This window comes from Lathamus discolor, chromosome 2 (assembly GCF_037157495.1).
Source record: "Lathamus discolor isolate bLatDis1 chromosome 2, bLatDis1.hap1, whole genome shotgun sequence".
NCBI classification, from domain to species: Eukaryota; Metazoa; Chordata; class Aves; order Psittaciformes; family Psittacidae; genus Lathamus; species Lathamus discolor.
Genome location: NC_088885.1, coordinates 115,388,012 through 115,406,731, shown reverse-complemented (window position 1 = coordinate 115,406,731; position 18,720 = coordinate 115,388,012). Strand labels below are relative to the sequence as shown.

At 36.7% G+C, this 18,720-nt stretch overlaps 1 protein-coding gene across 2 annotated transcripts in view; it reads left to right on the top strand.

The window, feature by feature from the left end:
- Positions 1–18,720, top strand: part of TRAPPC8 (trafficking protein particle complex subunit 8) — a 50,113-nt gene that overhangs the window by 14,299 nt on the left and 17,094 nt on the right. For both annotated transcript variants that reach the window (XM_065668183.1, XM_065668184.1), the window contains exons 6-21: positions 607–760; positions 1,868–1,955; positions 3,287–3,534; positions 4,501–4,616; positions 5,971–6,121; positions 7,410–7,510; positions 8,888–8,993; positions 9,928–10,059; positions 11,204–11,428; positions 12,519–12,627; positions 13,335–13,529; positions 13,712–13,842; positions 14,898–14,972; positions 15,594–15,720; positions 16,721–16,878; positions 17,790–18,232. In XM_065668183.1, the coding sequence (XP_065524255.1) occupies positions 607–760; positions 1,868–1,955; positions 3,287–3,534; positions 4,501–4,616; positions 5,971–6,121; positions 7,410–7,510; positions 8,888–8,993; positions 9,928–10,059; positions 11,204–11,428; positions 12,519–12,627; positions 13,335–13,529; positions 13,712–13,842; positions 14,898–14,972; positions 15,594–15,720; positions 16,721–16,878; positions 17,790–18,232 (2,559 nt within the window). The remainder of the gene's footprint in view (positions 1–606; positions 761–1,867; positions 1,956–3,286; positions 3,535–4,500; positions 4,617–5,970; positions 6,122–7,409; positions 7,511–8,887; positions 8,994–9,927; positions 10,060–11,203; positions 11,429–12,518; positions 12,628–13,334; positions 13,530–13,711; positions 13,843–14,897; positions 14,973–15,593; positions 15,721–16,720; positions 16,879–17,789; positions 18,233–18,720) is intronic.

Below are 18,720 nucleotides of genomic sequence, written 5' to 3'. Positions count from 1 at the left end.
GGTCTTCTACCTTTACTGAATTTATAGATGAAAGCTTTCACTGAAATGTTTGTATTATAAAGTCTGTTGAGACTGTACATATGGTAGGATCCAGTAACTAGTATGCTGGCCATTATCAAGGCAGATGTCATTATTTTTGGATCTATTGTTTGTGTTCATATAAAATGGAAAGAGTTAGTCCTAGCTTCTTGAGGCAGATGCTTTCTTTGCTAGCTCACTCATTCTCAAAGATTCTCAATTTCACTCTTGCATAAAGGACTGCTTTAAAAATAGCATAGTTTCCCTTTTAATCCCTGTGGATAATAGTCGAAAATAGCTTGTTACAGTATGCAGTTAGAATAGAATTGTTTTGATATCAAGGTAGGGAAAATGTTTTATTTTTTTCAGAGCTGTATCCATTTATGAAGTGATAAAGCAAAACTGGTTCTCAAAGATTTTTCAGTTTCACCCTTTAATAAAGGAGTGTTTTAAAAATAGGAGAGTTTTCCTTTTAATCCCCAAGGATGGTAGTCTGAAATAGTTTGTTGCAGTACACACTTAGAATAGAATTGTTTGATATCAAGACAGGATAAATATTGTGTGGTTTTTGATTATTTTTTTTTTCAGAGCTGACTGCATTTATGAAGAGATGAAGCAGAGGTATGGAACTCAGGGTTGCTATTTGCTGAAAATAAATTCTCGGGTGTCTAATAGAGGAACAGATGAACAGATACCAGATCCTTGGAGTCAGTACCTTCAGAAAAACACTATCCAGAACCAGGTATTACAGTATTCTAAAAAGAATTTGTAAGGTGTATATGAAAGTCTTAATTGTGTTAAACTTTGCAATAGTATTATGTGTGTATTTCTACAGAATGGGCTAATAGGCAGTCAAGATACTTCTAACATAGCTGTTAATTTTTCTGAGGGCATAAGATGAGTCCTCTCTAAGAACTGGCTTCCATGCTACTTAAGTTGACACTAAGGAGTGCTGAACTGCTAGTCAGTCTGAAATAGACTGACAGGAGCCCTGAAATAAGAGACGTGTATTTTATGTACTGACAAAAGCGAGTAACCTCAAGTGTACTATTCATAGTAACTTTTTACCTTCTTTTTGATTAATTTTTTTCATTCTTAAATCCCTTCTTCCCCCCAAATCTTCTGTACTTCACTAAACAGTGAAGTTTGAGGGTGTGTTTTTTTTTATGGAGGTATATGTGTGTTTTCTTGTAACTTGCTGCAGTCCAGTCTGTTCTGTCATCTGCTAAGATGGCAAATGTGTGTGTGTGTGTTAGCTCAAACTCTTGAGTTCAGTTTGGCATAAATGTCCGTCTTTGGCTTCAGGACCAAAAATATTCCTCCTTGAGTTTGCTTTTGAATGACTTGCAGTTTTAACTGCCTCTGATTAAAAGGTTGGATTGTGGAATTATAGTTCTTTACCAAATCTAGCTGGCACTGGGAAGTCAAAACATCCTCTTCTGTTAGCCAAGAGGACCACTAAGTAATGTTCCACCATAAACTGTTTTTCTTTTTTCTGTCCCATGTCAACTGTCCAACATAGGTGATTTTTTTTTTTTGCATGAGCTTTATCAGGTGTTGCTTTAGGGAGCATATTTTCACTGCTGTAGGCATGGCTATGTAAGAGCTGCTTGCTTTAGTTGATAGTAAAGCTATTTGAGCAAGCCAGAAGATATTTGCTTCATTTGGTGAATATAACTTGGACCTTTACAGTAGTACAGCTTTTTAAAGCCTTACAAACCACTTAAAAACAAACCTGCTTTAGTAATAATTCAGTTAATTGCTCTGAAAGTTAACAACTACTGTTGACCAACTCTTGTGTGTGCTCTAGTATTCTTAAAATTGTAACTTTTTTCTTTTCCTCCGGCAGGATTGCTATGAAGACTGTTCTTATACTGTCATTTCAAACAAGAGTAGTGATCACTTAATATCAGATGGCTTAGACAGTGAAATTGAAGGTATACTTACAGCTTCTGTCAAAACATTGGTATGGTAGGATTTACACAGTGGTCTCATGGCTTGGACAGTAATCAAGTGATATTTGTGGGAACTTTGAAGTAAATTTTTTAAATGCTCAAAGATAGTGTAACATAGTGTTCAAAGAAAAATGCTGTGGTGCTGATCTACTGGATTGGTGGTAATTGGTTGATACATTTTTAATGAGATGGCTCTTGATGTATTGGGCTTATCTTTTGTACAATGAAGCATATTGTCTGCAGACTCTGACAATAAAATAACACAGGTTTAAATGTGTAATTTTCATCATAATAGAAGTTGTGGTTAGTGTGAATGATGAGAAGCATTATTGAATAGGGAAGAAGTGAGGTATCACGCACTGTCTGGCCTGACTCAGCCCAGATCCTTCATACCTGATTTGAAAGGCATGGTGAGACCTGGCATATGTAGGAGACTCCGCAGTTCCCTAGAAAAGCTGGGGTTTTTTTGGTTTTTTTTTTGGGGCCTTACAGCTTGGATGTATTCTGCAAGCTGCTGTTTGAACTTTACATACTGAGGTTTACATTTCATGAGTAAAATCTATCAAAGATTTCTTTCATGACTCAGCATTGCTCAGTGCTAGCTAGGGCCAGATAAAGCAAGCTGATTTTCTTATATAGAAACAGCTACAACATTTACAACTACAGCTAGGTGAACAAAGGAAATAATAGAGAACTACTGAAGTCTTAAACTGAGACAGTTTCACTGTAGTTTGGATAGTTAGATGCAGTAGTGGTCAACAGCCACTCTCACTGAACTAATTGGACTTTTGAGAAGGTTGTTTTACTTTGTGATTGCTTGGAAGGCCATGGAAAATGAGTTGGGGTCTTTTTGTTTGCTTGGTTGTTTTTTTTTTCTTTTTTTCCCTTACATAAACAGAAAAGAGTGAATGGATCCAATGGAGCCATTGTAATTGCTGCATTTCTAATTTTTGTGAATGTTTGACTTTGAGTTTAATGTTTACATAGTTACCTTCAATGTTGTTGATACTAGTCAGCATATTTGGGGATTCTTTGCACTGTACTTGAGAACCAATATACATATTTAGTCATGTTGTTTCTGAGGTTCACTGAGCTTTCTGAAGAATTTCAGGAGTGATGCAATGCTGGAGTAGTGCTTTGGTGCTGTCTGCTCAGCATTGATCTGTATTGCCGAATAACTGGTGAATAGCTTTGCTTGTCATGAGTTCTGAGTAAGAACTACTTTGAGGGAGGGTAATAAAAATAACATTTAAACCAAAAAATGTTTAAATACTTTTATATTTACTGGAGGTTTTGTTTCAATCTTTCAACAGATGGCCTGCCAAATAACTTTAAGACTCACCCACTTCAACTGGATCATCCCAGCGGCAGTTTAGATAGCACTGATTACACGAAGGCTGCCACGTCATTGCAAGACTCAAAGAAATCAAATTCTGGAACACCTCATGGTGCTTGTTTAACACTCACAGATCATGATCGAATTAGACAGTTCATACAGGAATTCACATTTAGGGGACTTTTGCCACACATAGAGAAGACAATTCGGCAACTTAATGATCAGGTCAGTTTACTCTTAAAAACACTTTGTGCCATAATAAGAAAAAACAGCTGGGGTATAAATCCAGTTATCCAAAAATCTGTTCTGAAATTAGTACTCCCTTCTGCATCTAATGCTCTTATTGAAAACTATAGGTAAACTTAAGAGAAATAACACAAGTTATCATTTTTGCTTAATTTGTCCTAAAAAACCTCCTAAAAGCAGTTTGTATCAACAAAGCTTCAGTGCAAGGTGGCTTCTTTGTGAAAGCCTGTCTGAACTATTATCAGGGATATTTGTCCTTGCTTATAAAAATGTTCATATTTTATACTTCTGGATGGTTCTAGTCTGGGAAAGAAAATGTATTTTTTGTGTTTCCACATAAGAATGCACAGCTAAAGTTGTGTACTTCAGTTGTTCCTTCTTGACAGGGGAGAAATGCACGGACACCCAACATCATGCAGTTCTGTTGTCATCTCAGCAGTTTTTGCAACTGAATATTCTGCTATTGAACTATGATTTTTTGGAAGTATGATAGTATCATGCCCATGTTAAGTCAAGGACATGTATTAACGTTATTTCCATCACAGTAAGGTCCTAAATGTTCTTCTCTATGGTCTTAAACAGTGGAAAGATGGATTTGCTTACATTAATACAATGAAATTAGTATATTTAGCATTAGACTTGAACACAAATACTAGTTTGTTACCTAAACTTTGTAATTCCATTTTATTCTTCATTCAGGTTATAGCTTTAAGTATGAGGAGTTTTGATGCATCATATGTTTTAAGGAACACCTCCCAGAATTGGCTTTTGGGAGTTAGTGTTTGCTGACCATGTTTACACTTGAAAAATTTTATGAAGATACGGAGAAGTGAATATAAAGTGTAGCAAACAGCATTACCATTAGGACTTAGGTTTTTATATTAGTTTAACTTATATTAGTATATTTCCTGCAGTGTAGTGCTCTAATTTAGTATTCCTTTGCAGTTAATATCCAGGAAGGGCTTGAGTCGATCACTGTTTTCCGCTACTAAAAAATGGTTTAGCGGCAGCAAGGTTCCAGAGAAAAGTATAAATGAACTGAAGAATACTTCTGGTTTGCTGTAAGTAACGTCAGTCCTTACCTTTAGATCTAAACTGAAAATGTACCTATTTTTGGGGAGGAGAGAGGGCCCGTGTTGTTTTGATGGTGTACTGCAAAGATCTAAATCAGCAATATTGTAAAAGACTTTAACTGGAGAAATCATGAAAAGTACTATGCCTAAATACGTACAAGAAAGAATTAGAATTAGTAGAACTTAAAGGGTTTAAAAGGAACTGTTTACAGAGTGATCATCCTCTTATAGTGAAGCTTTCTATGTTAACAATTACTCCTTTTTAATGAGTAATAGTAATAAAAAGAAGCTATGGTCTGTTGTAAGGGTTTTTTTTTTTTTTTTTAATTAGTACAAGCTTTTTCTTTTCTTATTTAAGCCAAATTCAGTACAGCTGTATAAAGATGTGTGTATTTTGGTTTGTGGGGTTTTGTTTGTTTGTTTAGGTAACTGTAATTTAATGTAGTTAATTGTTAAGTATATTGCTTTTGTAGGTGTGTTTCAGAGCTCAATTAAGGGGAATTTTGTACTTTTTGTACCTGTAGTTTACACTAAAACCAGGTTTTAAAATTCACCACAATATTCATTTTGTATGCTTTGTAATTTCCCTCTGTGAGTGAGGATGTATAATCATGTAAAGCACTCTTAAGCTGTCTTAACCACAAAAGTCTAAATAGTTCCTGGACATTGTTAATGTCCCTGACACTTACATACAGCTGCAAATTTGCATGTTGTGTGTCTTTGGATTCATAATAAATATATTGTTAATTTCTGCTTTCTGTGTTGGACTTGTAAGCATGGTTTACCTCCTACTAAGTTTGACTGACAAGTGTTTGTGGAATTGTAGTTGATAATCATTGAAGTGATGCATATATATTTGACTAAGTGAAAATTAGACTGATGCCTGTAGAGGAGAGGTACTTGCCCAGTGTTTTTGCATAAGGCATAGTATTTTAGTGGATTTTTTTTTTTTTCTGTGAAGAGAAATGGGCAGAAATAAGTACAGCTAGGTGAACAGTCCAAGTCTTATTTTTCCTTCAGATACAGCTCTTTTGCTCTAACGCTTAATCTTACTGAGCAGTTTCAGTGATAGCTGCATACTTTTTTCAGTATTTCTTGGCTTAGAAGAATGCCTGCTTTGAATGTTAGTGGAACAGTGAATCTCATTAATCAGAAGAGGTGTGAAACTAAGTTGCATAAGGCAGAAAGGGTGCAGCTTCACTTAGCAGTTTTTTTGGGTGAGGCTGAACCAGTGCAGTTTCTGTTTCTACTTTGTGAATAGAAATTAAGGTAACTTTATAGAGCATGTGTTGCTATAGTTAGTAAAAATTATCCCTTTGAATTTAAATATTTGTATTTATAGGTATCCACCCGAAGCACCGGAGCTTCAAATCCGGAAAATGGCAGACTTGTGCTTTTTGGTGCAGCACTATGAACTTGCATATAGCTGTTACCATACAGCAAAGAAAGACTTCTTAAATGATCAGGCAATGCTGTATGCAGCTGGAGCGCTGGTTGGTACTATACTTAACATAACCATTCTGTGAACTCTTACTAATAATTTCTAGTATTTGTCTGAAGGTATCAAAATGCAATCTCTTCACCTCCATATTTAAAAGGGTCTTGCCAAATTTGCTGAGTATCTTTAGCAAATCCAAAAGTGTTCTTAAATCTGTTTGCTGCTGTTTTGTGAAGGGAATGAAGGTGTGAATAAAAATTGCAGAGTTAATTCTTAAAATGTGAAATATGAAAAGGAGAATACCTGGAATGCAACCTGCAGCAAAATGGGTCTTTAAACTTCTAGTCTGATAAGTTGAAACCAGGTGTGATATAGTTTTATAGTATTTAAGATTTTGGCGAAATACTTATTTGCCAGGAAGTCAAGGCTATGTCACTATAAATATGGTATTGTACCTTTTTTTTAAGACTCTTTGAGGTATATATTTTGAGTGTGTCACTGCTGAACATCACTGTAAACACATACTCATTCATTAGTTTATCTTGAGATTGCAGGTATGAGTGACAAATAATTTTCAGCAAGATAAATGGGAGCACTGGGAAAAACAAGAAGCTTGGTTTCATACTTTATAGAAGCTGTGTTTTGCGGGGTGTAGTCTGGTTAACTTGACGAAATTTAAAACTGCTTTATAGAGCTATGGAAGCGTTCTTATACACTGTGCCATCTTGATGTAAAACCTTTGTAAAAATACACATTTATCTAGTACGGACAGTTGCTTAGCATTTAGATTACCTGGAGAGTTACCAAGTTCTTAATGAATGGTTTGTAGTGGAGCTAATTACTAATTCTTATGACCTGCAAGTCTTAGCCTTACTGCAGAAAAACTTTGCTATCCTATTGTCACCCTATAAGGAAAATAGTAAAAATTCAGAGTGCATGTTTACAGTTCCCTTGGAAGCTCTGAATGTAAATTAATTTAAGCAAAACTTGGAAAACAGTGATCTTATAATAGATAGTAGTCCTACTATACCAGAAAGATTATTCCTGCAGTAGGGAATTATCTTTGACTTGTAAAGCTGTACTGAATCAATGCTTCTGCGTAGTGTTCAGGTAATTCTGTGAGCATGTATAACTCTTATTGTTGTCTGGTTAATTACAAACAAAGCTGTAAATAAGCTATTGTATTAAATCTTTTAGCAGTTAGTGTATTGTATGCTTTTATATGTTGGTAATTGATTAGATGAAGATCTTGAACTGGTAACTGTTGAAATATGTTTTTCAGCATTTTGAGGCTTGCAATTTGTTGAAAAAGCTACAATGACAGTACTGACTTTCTGTTGTAGGAAATGGCAGCAGTATCAGCTTTTCTTCAGCCTGGAGCTCCTAGACCATATCCTGCTCATTATATGGAAACAGCAATTCAGACCTATCGAGATATCTGCAAGTATGTTGTTTACTTTCGTATTGATCCAATGAAAGTTGAAAGACCTGATGGCTTAACTTTCTTCCCCTGTACAGTGGTAGTGCCAGATGGCTACAAGAACACAGAATGATGGTAACTTTTTAAAGAGTAAGATATGTTAGTTGATGTTAGTTGATGTTAGTAAGATGGAAGGGGATCTATGCTGTTTGTAGCAAAGTGCTTACTAATCTTGTAGACTGAATTTAAATGGTAAGATTTTGGTAATGGGGTGAAGACAGCAAGAGCTGCCCCTGTGTTGGGTAAAGCCAGTTTTCACCCAGCTCCAAAGCATACCTGCTGCTGCCTAAAGCTCGGCTTGTCAACAGTGCTGGTGGTGCTTCTGTGGTAACATACTTAAGGGTAAAAGCATCTGTGAGAGAGGGGTGAGAAACTGACCTGCACACACCAAGGTCAATGAGGAAGGAGGGGGTGGAGGTGCATCCCTGCAGCCTGTGGAGAAGACCATAGTGAAGCAGCCTGTGGAGGACCACAGTAGAGCAGGGATCCACACTGCAGCTGTTGGAGGACCCAGTGTCAGAGCAGGTGGATATGCCCAGAAGGTACCGGCAGCCTGTGGAGAGCCTTTGCCAGAGCAGGTTCCTGGCAGGAGCTGTGATGCACGGGGAAACCACAGTGGAGCAGTCTATTCCAGAAGGACTGTACCCTGTGGAAGTAGCCCCATGCTGGACCAGGGGAATAGCGTGAGGAGAAAGGAGTGGCAGAGATGAAATATTATAAACTGACCAGAGCTCCTTTTTCCTGCCCCTGTCCCCTTCTTGGGGGGGTAAGAGATGGAACAGTTAGGAGTGAAGTTGAGCCTGGGAAGGAGTCAGGGGAAGAGGTTTTAGTTCTGTTATTTATCACTATCCTATTCTGCTATTAATTTGCAATAAATTAATCATCCCCAAATTAAGTTTGTTTTGCATGTAACTGTAATTGGTGAGTGATCTCCTTGTCCTTATTTTTAATCTAATTTTCTCCTCTGTTGTGCTGTGAGAGTTGTGATAGAGCAGCTTGGTGGACACCTGATTCCCACTAAGGTCAACCCAGCACATCTTGTTTCTGGCTGTCATTTATCAGATTATTTTAGTTGACATTTTATAAATACAATACTGTCCACAAAAATGCTCTCTAGCTTTCACTTTTGAAAAGCTCCTTTTATAGCAGGATTTAGCACACTAGGAGTCGGTCTGTATGGAGTTGTTTTGCAGAGGATGAACTTTCATGTATTTTACTTTAGGAAGGATAACTAACAGAACATCAGTCTGATGTGGAGAAAATTAGTCAGATTTGTGGTGAAAAGTTTTCCATGGCTTGCTTTGATAAGCATTTATTAATACACCTGTATTTGTCCTTTAGGAACATGGTTCTGGCTGAGCGCTGTGTGCTGCTTAGTGCTGAAATCTTAAAAAGTCAAAGCAAATACTCAGAGGCAGCTGCTCTTCTGATTCGTTTAACGAGTGAGGTAAAACAGTAGCTTTTTCCACTCTTGTCCTCCCCTTGTTTTACTTACCCAACACTTCTAGGTTATGTTCTAATTCTTGTCCTGTGATACTTTCTAGCCAAAGGTAGCAAATTAGCAGGTATAAAGCATGAAGTGAGGAAAACTGTTTATGCTACAAGTGAAGAAACTAGCACTGTTAGTCTTTTTCTTTCTAGTCAAGTGACTTGCTTGACTACTTTAAACATGCCAAATGTACATTTGTTATCTTTGGCTTTATAACAGCTTTTTGTTGACATGTGTTGTCTCTTGTATGGAATACTTTCAGATTAAGGATTCAGGGGTTAAGAAAATTAGCATGGCTTGCCAGAGCCAGAATGGATACTAGGCTGCATATGACCAGTAGCACCTGATAGTTTAAGTAACTAAGGTGCTTACTGTAGCTTAGGTGGTGTGAATCCTTAGAATCTGTAAGTGAAAGCTAGAACACTTCTGTAATATTGATGGAAATTAAGCATTAAGTTAACTTCTAACAGCCCAGAAAGTGTCTTGTTTGAAAAGGAGAGAAACAAATACATAACAGTAATAGCATACTATGTGCTTTCAGGAAAGCCTAACTGGTAATTCTAGCTTTGTGGCGAGCTGCTCCAGTGTGATGCTTAGGACAGATGAAGCATGGAGTAAATTTGCTTAGTTTAGTAAGTTTCTCTCTCAAGTGTCTTTGTAGCTTTATTCCTGCCCTTTCAACTTAGCTTGCTACTGACTTTTGGGAGCAGTATGTTATTTAAGCAAACTAAATATTGTTGGGTCTGCATCATATTTATATGTAGTATGCTTGTTTGTATGTGAAAGAATCTTCACAGCGTGTACAGCTTACTGCCCTTGTTAGCATTAAACAAGGCCACTGATATCTTTATATTCAACTTTGAGGCTAATTCTCCTTTTTGCTTTTAAATAGGATTCAGATCTTCGCAGTGCACTTCTATTGGAGCAGGCAGCCCATTGCTTTATAAACATGAAAAGTCCTATGGTTAGAAAGTTTGCGTTTTATATGATATTGGCTGGCCATAGATTTAGTAAAGCAGGCCAGGTAAGTATTATCTTTCCACATGGAAAATATGCCTGGAATTTGATACTTAGTCTGGAAACCATGTTAAATGTGTCACTAGTCTGGAAAAAATACTTGGCTTCTAATGCTTTTGTGTTAGTCAGCAGTATATACAGCTCTGTGATCTTCTGAAAATGACTTCTGCATTGAGAAACTTAGTCTTTTACTTTTGAATTTGAAATAATGCTGAAGATCACTGACTTAGGCTTCAAGTATTGTGTGTTTTCATTTCTCAGTCTCGATTTTTATACACCGAAATACAAGGCTTTTTATGTGGGTAAAGGAGCATTTTTACTCTTGAGTGAGCTTGCAGGAGCTAGGGATTTCTTAAACTCCTAATTTATTAAAATAATGGCAAAATTTACATAACCTGTTTTTCCTGGTGCCTTAACCACGTGCTTTTTAGTGAATGTACAGGTGTGTGAACAGTTACTACAGTTACTAAAGTTCAGCTGTTTGCTGTAATACCTTATTTTAAAGCATCAGTAATATCTGCTGACGTTAAGGATTTACTGCTCGTACTCTGCTGTGATCACCATACCAATTTGAAAGCATCTCAGGTTTTTATCCCATCCCCCCCTCTGGAAACAGAGCAGCTATCTCCAATGGCTGATGCAATTGGTAATTTTGTCTTGTGTGTACTGTAGGGCTGTGTTTTTGTTGGTTTGCTTGGCATGGATTTTGTGCCAGGTGTGTCTACTAAACCGCGATTGACTGGAAGTGTCAGAAAGTTCAGTGAAATGAAATGTATTAAATCTGTCTTATCTCCTGAGGCCTTTGCAGAAGAGATCTGTAGACTTGAGCAGTCAGTCCTAAAGCAACACAGAGCACAGTTTTAAAAGTAGTCTTCTCTTGTTATTTGCTCTTTTAACTTAACTGCCTGTTAGACCAGTCTGAAAACATGAACTTAACTTGCAGGCTAGGCTTTGTACTGTAGCAACCAATACTTCTGTGTTTAGGTAATATTGACCAGATGCTATGAGGTATAGTTCTGCAAACATGACAGTTAGCATTGTGGGTGTGGTGGTAGAAACTTCAGTGAGTTGTCTGACTTACTGTTCAATCTTACTGTTATTACAATTACAATGGCATTATTTGAGAAATCAACTTGTTTTTTTTCTTGCAGAAAAAACATGCCCTGCGTTGCTACTGTCAAGCCATGCAGGTTTACAAAGGGAAAGGCTGGTCTCTTGCAGAAGACCATATTAACTTCACTATTGGTCGCCAGTCCTTTACGCTTCATCAGCTCGACAATGCTGTGTCTGCCTTCAGGCATATTTTGATCAATGATAGTAAACAATCTCCAGCTCAGCAAGGAGCCTTTTTAAGAGAATATCTTTATGTATATAAGGTAAGTGACTTCCATTTGTATTTATTCCTTGAGTAATCAGTGATTTTTATTACCAGTAATTTTCTATCAAGTCATTGAATTATTTTTGTTGAACCTGCTTTGTTCCAGGATTGTGGATTTTTATCTAGCTGATGTGTTAATTTTTTAGATTAGTCTTCAAAAAAACAAATATGCTGCATTTCATTTGTGTATTAAGTGTAGTTCCACTGATATGTATTAGTGTGACTCTTTGTATGTATTTTTATTACAGTGAAATGAACTCTTCCTTTTGAGGGTCATGGCTGAATTGCAGCCTATAATATTTCAGTTTCTTCTAGAGTTAGTGGATCTGTCTTGATCAACTTAGAATGATTTTTGAGACTTTTGATGATAAATGAATGTTTAATAAGACTTGGTAGCTCTGTCACCTTTCCTGGTTCTATAAAGTACTCCCCATCCGTGTTGTAGTGAATATTGTTCTTTAATATGGATTTCTGTACATCAAGTGACTCATCAGGTTGGCTGTAAGTTCATGAGTGATTCTGGATTGTGGTATACTATGTATATTGTAGGGTGTTTAGTACTGATACCACCACACAACTTGTAGCTGTGTAGTTAGTTACTGTCTTAAAGTTTGCAAGTGGAATTTCTGTGGTGTTTGCTATGCTATAGTAGACCTTACTTGAGACTGGTGTTCAAGTCCACAGCTCAGCTGTGGTGAGTCTTGTGTAATGGTAATGGTGCGGTGAATGTAGTTTATCAAATTCTGAGTTAGAGAGTAAAACTTTGCATCAAATAAAGCTTGTAACAGCCATGCAGCCACAATAGTGATTAGAGTGTAGTATTAAAATCATTATTCTCCCTTTTTCCATAAAGATTACACAGACTTAAAACTGTTACTGAAGAAAAGATAGTACTTCAGAATGTCAAAGCAGAAGAAACTATCAAAAAATTAATTGAAATTATTTATTCCATCTTAAAAATAGTACTTATTCAAGTACTGAGTGCTTATAACTTGGCTTCCTCATCATTCAGGTGTTGGTAGTGTATAAGATGAGCATCATGTATTTGCATAATGGCATGACACTCCTGTTTTTCTTCTTTGCCTCAGAACGTAACCCAGCTATCACCTGATGGTCCCTTACCACAGCTTCCTTTACCATATATTAACAGCTCAGCAACCCGTGTTTTCTTTGGGCATGATCGAAGACCAGCAGAAGGTTAGAAAGTTTTATGTAATCAGATTAAAGTCTCTTTTTTTATGGAAATAAAATATTTGCAAGAGCTGGTGTAATTTTTAAAAAAATAAAAATTTATCATTACGTAAACCTAATGTGACCAGGTAACTTCTTAAATAAAATTTCAAAAGAAAAGCTTAAGCTTAGTATCTACTTGCTAGATGCTTTCAGAATTCCTTGTAAATATGAAATCTGCATATGCGATGGGCTGACTTCCACTGTTTTTCGCAGCTGGAAAGCTTCAATGCAAGTCTGTAATGAACTTCATGAGAGGGATTATTAATGCTAGACTCCAGTGCCAATGCTTGAAATTAGCTTTACAGTTAACTTTCTCTTGGTGTTTGAAATGCTGTGATTCCTGAATATAAAGTAAGCTGAGTGGAAATTCTTAGATAAACCAAGGCTGTGTTGTGGGGCTGTAGTCTGTCATAAAGTAAAAATGATCTGTAAAATGGGAATGCCATGTAGTATTTTATAATCTTAGAATTCCACAGTTTGCAAATAGACTTATACTCCATGTGTGTAATTTGAAATGTCTTGCAATTCACTGACTTACCTAAATTATAACATTAAAATGACAGTAACTGAGAATTTAAAGTATTTTAACAATACCAAACTTCCAGTCCTGCGCTCTTGCAACTTCTGTATGCCACTGTTCTCATCTTCTAAGACTGCCTTACTCATACTAGGTGAAAAGCAGGCAGCTACGCATGTAAGTCTGGATCAAGAGTATGACTCCGAATCATCACAACAGTGGAAGGAACTTGAGGAGCAAGTTGTTTCTGTGGTAAATAAAGGAATGATACCTTCAAACTTTCAACCAACACAGTTCTGTTTAAATCGCTACTCGGATAACTCCAAATTTCCACTTGCTGTGATAGAAGGTAAAGTTATAGCTTATAAACTTCAGAAATGAGTTAGATTTGTACAGTAATTCCTGTGTTATTGTAGTTTTAAACCAATGTTCTAGTGGAGGTTGTTTGCACAAGAATCCTTTGAGTTAGGTGAAACCTCAGATTGTGGTGGGGACAGCCTGTTGTAATTATTTTCTTGCACTTCTTAACAGAACCAATAACTGTAGAAGTGTCCTTCCGAAACCCTCTGAAAGTTCCACTTCTTTTGACTGACCTTTCATTGCTGTGGAAGTTTCAACCTAAAGACTTCAATACAAAGCATGAAGGAGGAACAAAAGAGCTGGTAAGGAAATTTCATCCTTCTTCAAACACAGTTCCAGTTATGGATTATATATTAAGTCTTAAATGCTCTAGTATGAAAACAGCTGGTTTAAGTGTAAATCTGAAAAAAGAGAGGGGTGCAGGGAGGAGGAAATGACCACTAAATTATCTTATGGATTGTTTAGATTTTCCTAGATCCATAGGGCATGAAGCAGTCAAGTTAACAAACATACTGTACTGAGTATTGTAAAGCTTAATGCAAAATACTTCCAACATCTCACTGTATGTGTGGTACATCTATTTTGAAGTCACGTTAGCCCTGACCAGCAGAAATGACTTGCAGCGTCAGTAGGAGTATTATCTAATACCTGTAGCTACTTGTATATAGTGAAATGTGTGTTCTGAAAAACTGTGCTGTTATGGTATAGAAACATTGTGGTATCCTAATTAGAAGGAAAAAGAAAATTTATCATATTAAGATGAATGTTTTGAATACTTAGATGAACTACTTAGTACTGTTTAATCTAACACTTCAACTGATACTGCCAAAACTTCCCTCTGAAGGACTCTTCTCACCTTCATATTTTTAAGGTTTTAATGTGTTCTGATACTGAATATTACAGTAAATTCCTTAAGAGTTTGGTTTCCTAGCCAAAAGCATTTGGAACATAGTGATCTCTAAAGGCGCTGTAAGTGTTTGCCAGAGTTATAGTTTCATATAACTAAGTCTCTAGGATTACCACATGCTTTCCCTTCTGGTCTGGTCTGAACTGCTACTTTAATGATGTGATAAATACTTCTGTGGGTATCAATGAAACTGATTGGGAATGGTTCCAATATGTAGTGATAAATCTTGGATTTCTCTCAAGTAAATGTTTACTGAGCTCTCTGGCTGCTTCTTTAACTTGGAAAGCCTGAGAAACTGGGCATATAGCATTTGCTGGTCCTAACAGCCTGCAGTTTGAAATTTGTATGCTTTTAACTGCAAACACTGTAGGAAAGGTGTGGGAAGTAATATTTATGGCACTTTTTCTGCCTGGGAGTAATAGTATCTGAAAAGCTGTTTCTTCTTTTCAGGGAATGTGTGATGGTGCCATGATAGGAACTGAAGCAATAGCAGAATTTTTAATTAATAGTGAGGAGACAAAAGTGGTAAGTAATGTACTTTGTGTCAAAAGTTATCTTAGTGTTGAACTTCAGGGTGGAGTTCAGACTCGTTGTGATCTGAATTTAAACTTACAGAAGATGTTATTTATATGAAGTACTTGAATTTCTGAATCTCATCAGTGTGTATAAATATCTGAGGGGAGGATATGATAGGGCAAGAGGCAGTGGGCACTAACTGAAACACAGCTGCCCAGAGATTGTGGAATCCCCATCCATGGAGTTTTTAAAAGCCATTTGGACATGGTTCTGGGCAGCTGTCTGTAGGTGGCCCTGCTTGAACAGGCAAGTTGGACAAGATAACCTCCAGAGGTCCTTTCCAACCTCAACCATTCTGTGATTCTGTCTCTGTTAAAGTTAATTTTTGTTATAATTTAGGATTTTTTCCTAATGTAATGAGCACCTCTCAGGTGTGGATTGGTTTGGTAAATTCTGTGTATATGAAATTTTGAATCCAGTAAATAACTTGTAGTTATTGAATACAGTTACATCTGATGCAACTGTAAAGTAAATATAGCTGTGAGTGTCTTTAGCAATCGGACATAAAAATGTAATAATACCTTTTTTTTCTAGTAGCAACAACAACAAAAATTTAACATATCTCCACAGGCAAGACTAAAGCTCTTTCCCCATCAAACAGGGGAGCTACATATTTTGGGAGTCGTTTATGATCTTGGCACTGTTCAGGGTGCTGTGACATTAGATGGGATAGATCCTTCTGTTGGATTGCAGACAGGTAAGTGTATTATTCCCTGAAGCTGTGTGTCACTGAAAGGGGGAGACATGGTTTCTGCAGATTAGAATTAGATTCTAGTGTTTAATGTTTAACTATTGCGATGCAAAGCTTTCTTTCAAGTAAGAATGTAGAAACAAGGGAAACAACTGAAACAGGAAATTAATGAATTGGCATCTGCATGAATCCCATAAGAAAGGAAATAATCACTACCAAACCCATACTTACTGTTCCTTTTAAAATCTAGAAATTGTGAAACTATTTAAAAAAAAAATCAAAATTTAAGTGTTCTGTCTATTGCTGTGTTGAATCTATAACAACTTTCACTGATTTTTACCATTCACTTTTTTCTGGGTCTTGTCGCTTTGTTAGCTTTTAATTTTTGTCTAAGTGTTGCACTTCAGTTCTTTGCACAGATTTCCAAATTTAAACTTGGCTGATATAACTTCTTTTAGCATCTTGACTTTATTTTGGTTCTCTCTCCTTCATATTAACATATAAATGGCTTATTAATTGCACGTTCCTTGATCTGTTTTGTTGAGTCATTAGTCTAAAACTGTCTCACAGGGAAAATTTAGTTTTTGGAGGAAGTGGGGATTAAAGCATGTTTGACAGTGTCTGAAAGAAATAATGAAGCTTGTTTAGCTATCTATGAACTGTAAGCCTTTTGAATAAAAAAAAAAAAAAAAAAAACAACAAAAAAACCCCCAAAAAAACCAAAACCAAAAATGTTTGGAGAGTAGTAGCCTGTCTTTTGAAGGAAATAAAAATCTTTTGACTTTTCCAGTTTGAAGGAAATTGGGAAAGGAAATAAATATTTCACCTTAATGCTCCATGTCCTTCCCCAACCCCCCACTCACCCTGCAGCACTTGTAGAGACCTAAAGGGCAGTAAGTCCACATCATCAGAATGATTTTTGAGATTAGAGTAGGGAGCTTTGGCTCACTTAGGAAAAAAGAATTAGTAAAAAAACACAAAGCAAAATTTTTATATATTGTTTTAGGAAAGTTTGTCTCCAATGGATTATCTGTACGAGGACGACAAGATTTAGAAATCCAAGGGCCTCGACTTAATAACACAAAAGAGGAAAAAACCTCTATTAAATATGGACCTGATCGACGTTTAGATCCCATTATTACAGAAGAAATGCCTTTGTTGGAGGTATGTAGCTACTTTCTATTGGCAGTTTTAAGCAAATAGCTGAATCCAGAGTTTATAAATTAATTTCTAACAGTGAAGTCATAGGCTTTGTTCTTGTTTAAATCTTTTGAATTAATTTCTGGTCTGTCAGTGGCAGACATGTATGTTGGGGGTGTGTGGTGTTTTTTTTGGGTTGGGGTTTTTCTGTTTTGTTTGGGATTTTGTTTGGGTTTTTTGGGGTGATGTTTTTTGGGTTTTTTTGGTTCGTTTTTTCTTCTGTTTTTGAAGTGGAACTTGAAGCCTCCAAATGAATACCATTTAAAGGTTGTTACATTCCCTTTAAAATTTTAGTTGGCAGCAGCTTTCTTTAACCAGATTTCAAGGTGAGGGGGAACAGGCAGAGAAGCTTTTTTTCTGTTGCTTGCCATTTATCTAGAATAGTTCTTCAAGTTGGTTAGTTAGAACACAGTGATTTTCCTTAGTAGGCTTATTAAATTGGTCTGCTTAATGACAACACTTCATAGACTAGAATGTTTCATCAGTCATCTAGTCCAACTGCCTGACCACTCCAAGGCAGATAAAGTTGAAAATTTAGAAGTTAAAAGCATGCCAAATGCCTCTTAAACACTGACAGTCTTGGGGCATTGACCACCTTTCTAGAAAGCCTGTTCTGGTGTTTAACCACCCTCTTAGTAAGGACATGCTTTCTAATGTCCAGTCTAAATCTCTCCCCTGGCACAGCTGCAAACCATTCTTGTATGTTCTATTGCTGGATACCAGGGAGAAGAGATCAGCACCTCACTCTCCACTTGCCCTCCTCAGGAAGCTGTAGAGAGCAATGCAGTTTAAATAAGTTGATTGCTGTTTTCATGCTTATTTGTAAATTGGCTCAGTGTTCAGGTTTTTCTTTTCTCCTGTTCTCTCCCATGCAGGTGTTCTTTATAAATTTTCCTACAGGGCTTCTCTGTGGAGAAATCAGAAAAGCATATGTAGAATTTGTGAATGTAAGCAAGTGTCCTCTTACTGCACTGAAGGTTGTGTCCAAGCATCCAGAATTTTTTACGTTTGGTGGAAATACTGCTGTTCTAACACCACTAAGTCCTTCAGCTTCTGAAAACTGTAGTGCTTACAAGACTGTTGTGACAGATCCTACCTCTGTGCGTACAGCACTGCTATCTTCAGCTTCTTCTGTAGACTTTGGGGTTGGCCCAGGAGGTCAGCCTGAAGTAATAAACGTCCCACTTCCTGATGCTGTTCTTCTTCCTGGGGCTTCAGTGCAGCTGCCAATGTGGTTACGGGGACCAGATGAAGAAGGTGTTCATGAAATTAACTTTTTGTTTTACTATGAGAGTATTAAAAGACACTCAAAAATGTGGTAAGTTTTATCTGCTTTTGTCATACTTGTAAGACACACTATAAATATTGTAACCATAAATGTGAATTTCTTTCAGTTTCTGTGGTGATGTAGAAATGGCCTGTTACCTGCTATTCTAAGCAGTAGTTTTTTCTGCTATACGATCTAATCTCTGTGTGAAATTACAGTGTACACTGCTTCTATCAAAGTGTCTCTTGCTGTTAACGCAAGCTCTGTTTAGTTTCTTTGGAAGCACGTCTTTGAGGCATACAGGCTAAAAAACATGACTTGACTTGTTTCTGCATGTTGGAAAAGAAAGTCTCGTCTACACTGAACAAAAGATTTCATCATGGTAACATGAACTTTTTTCAGTATTTCAAGCTGGCTAAGAGACTGGATGCTTGAACAGCACCTACCCATGCAGCATGATTGTTAAATATAGTATTTTTTTGATAGGAAGCTAGAAAGAAAATGTCTCTTTGGTGGTTGAAAACAATAAATTGTCTAAT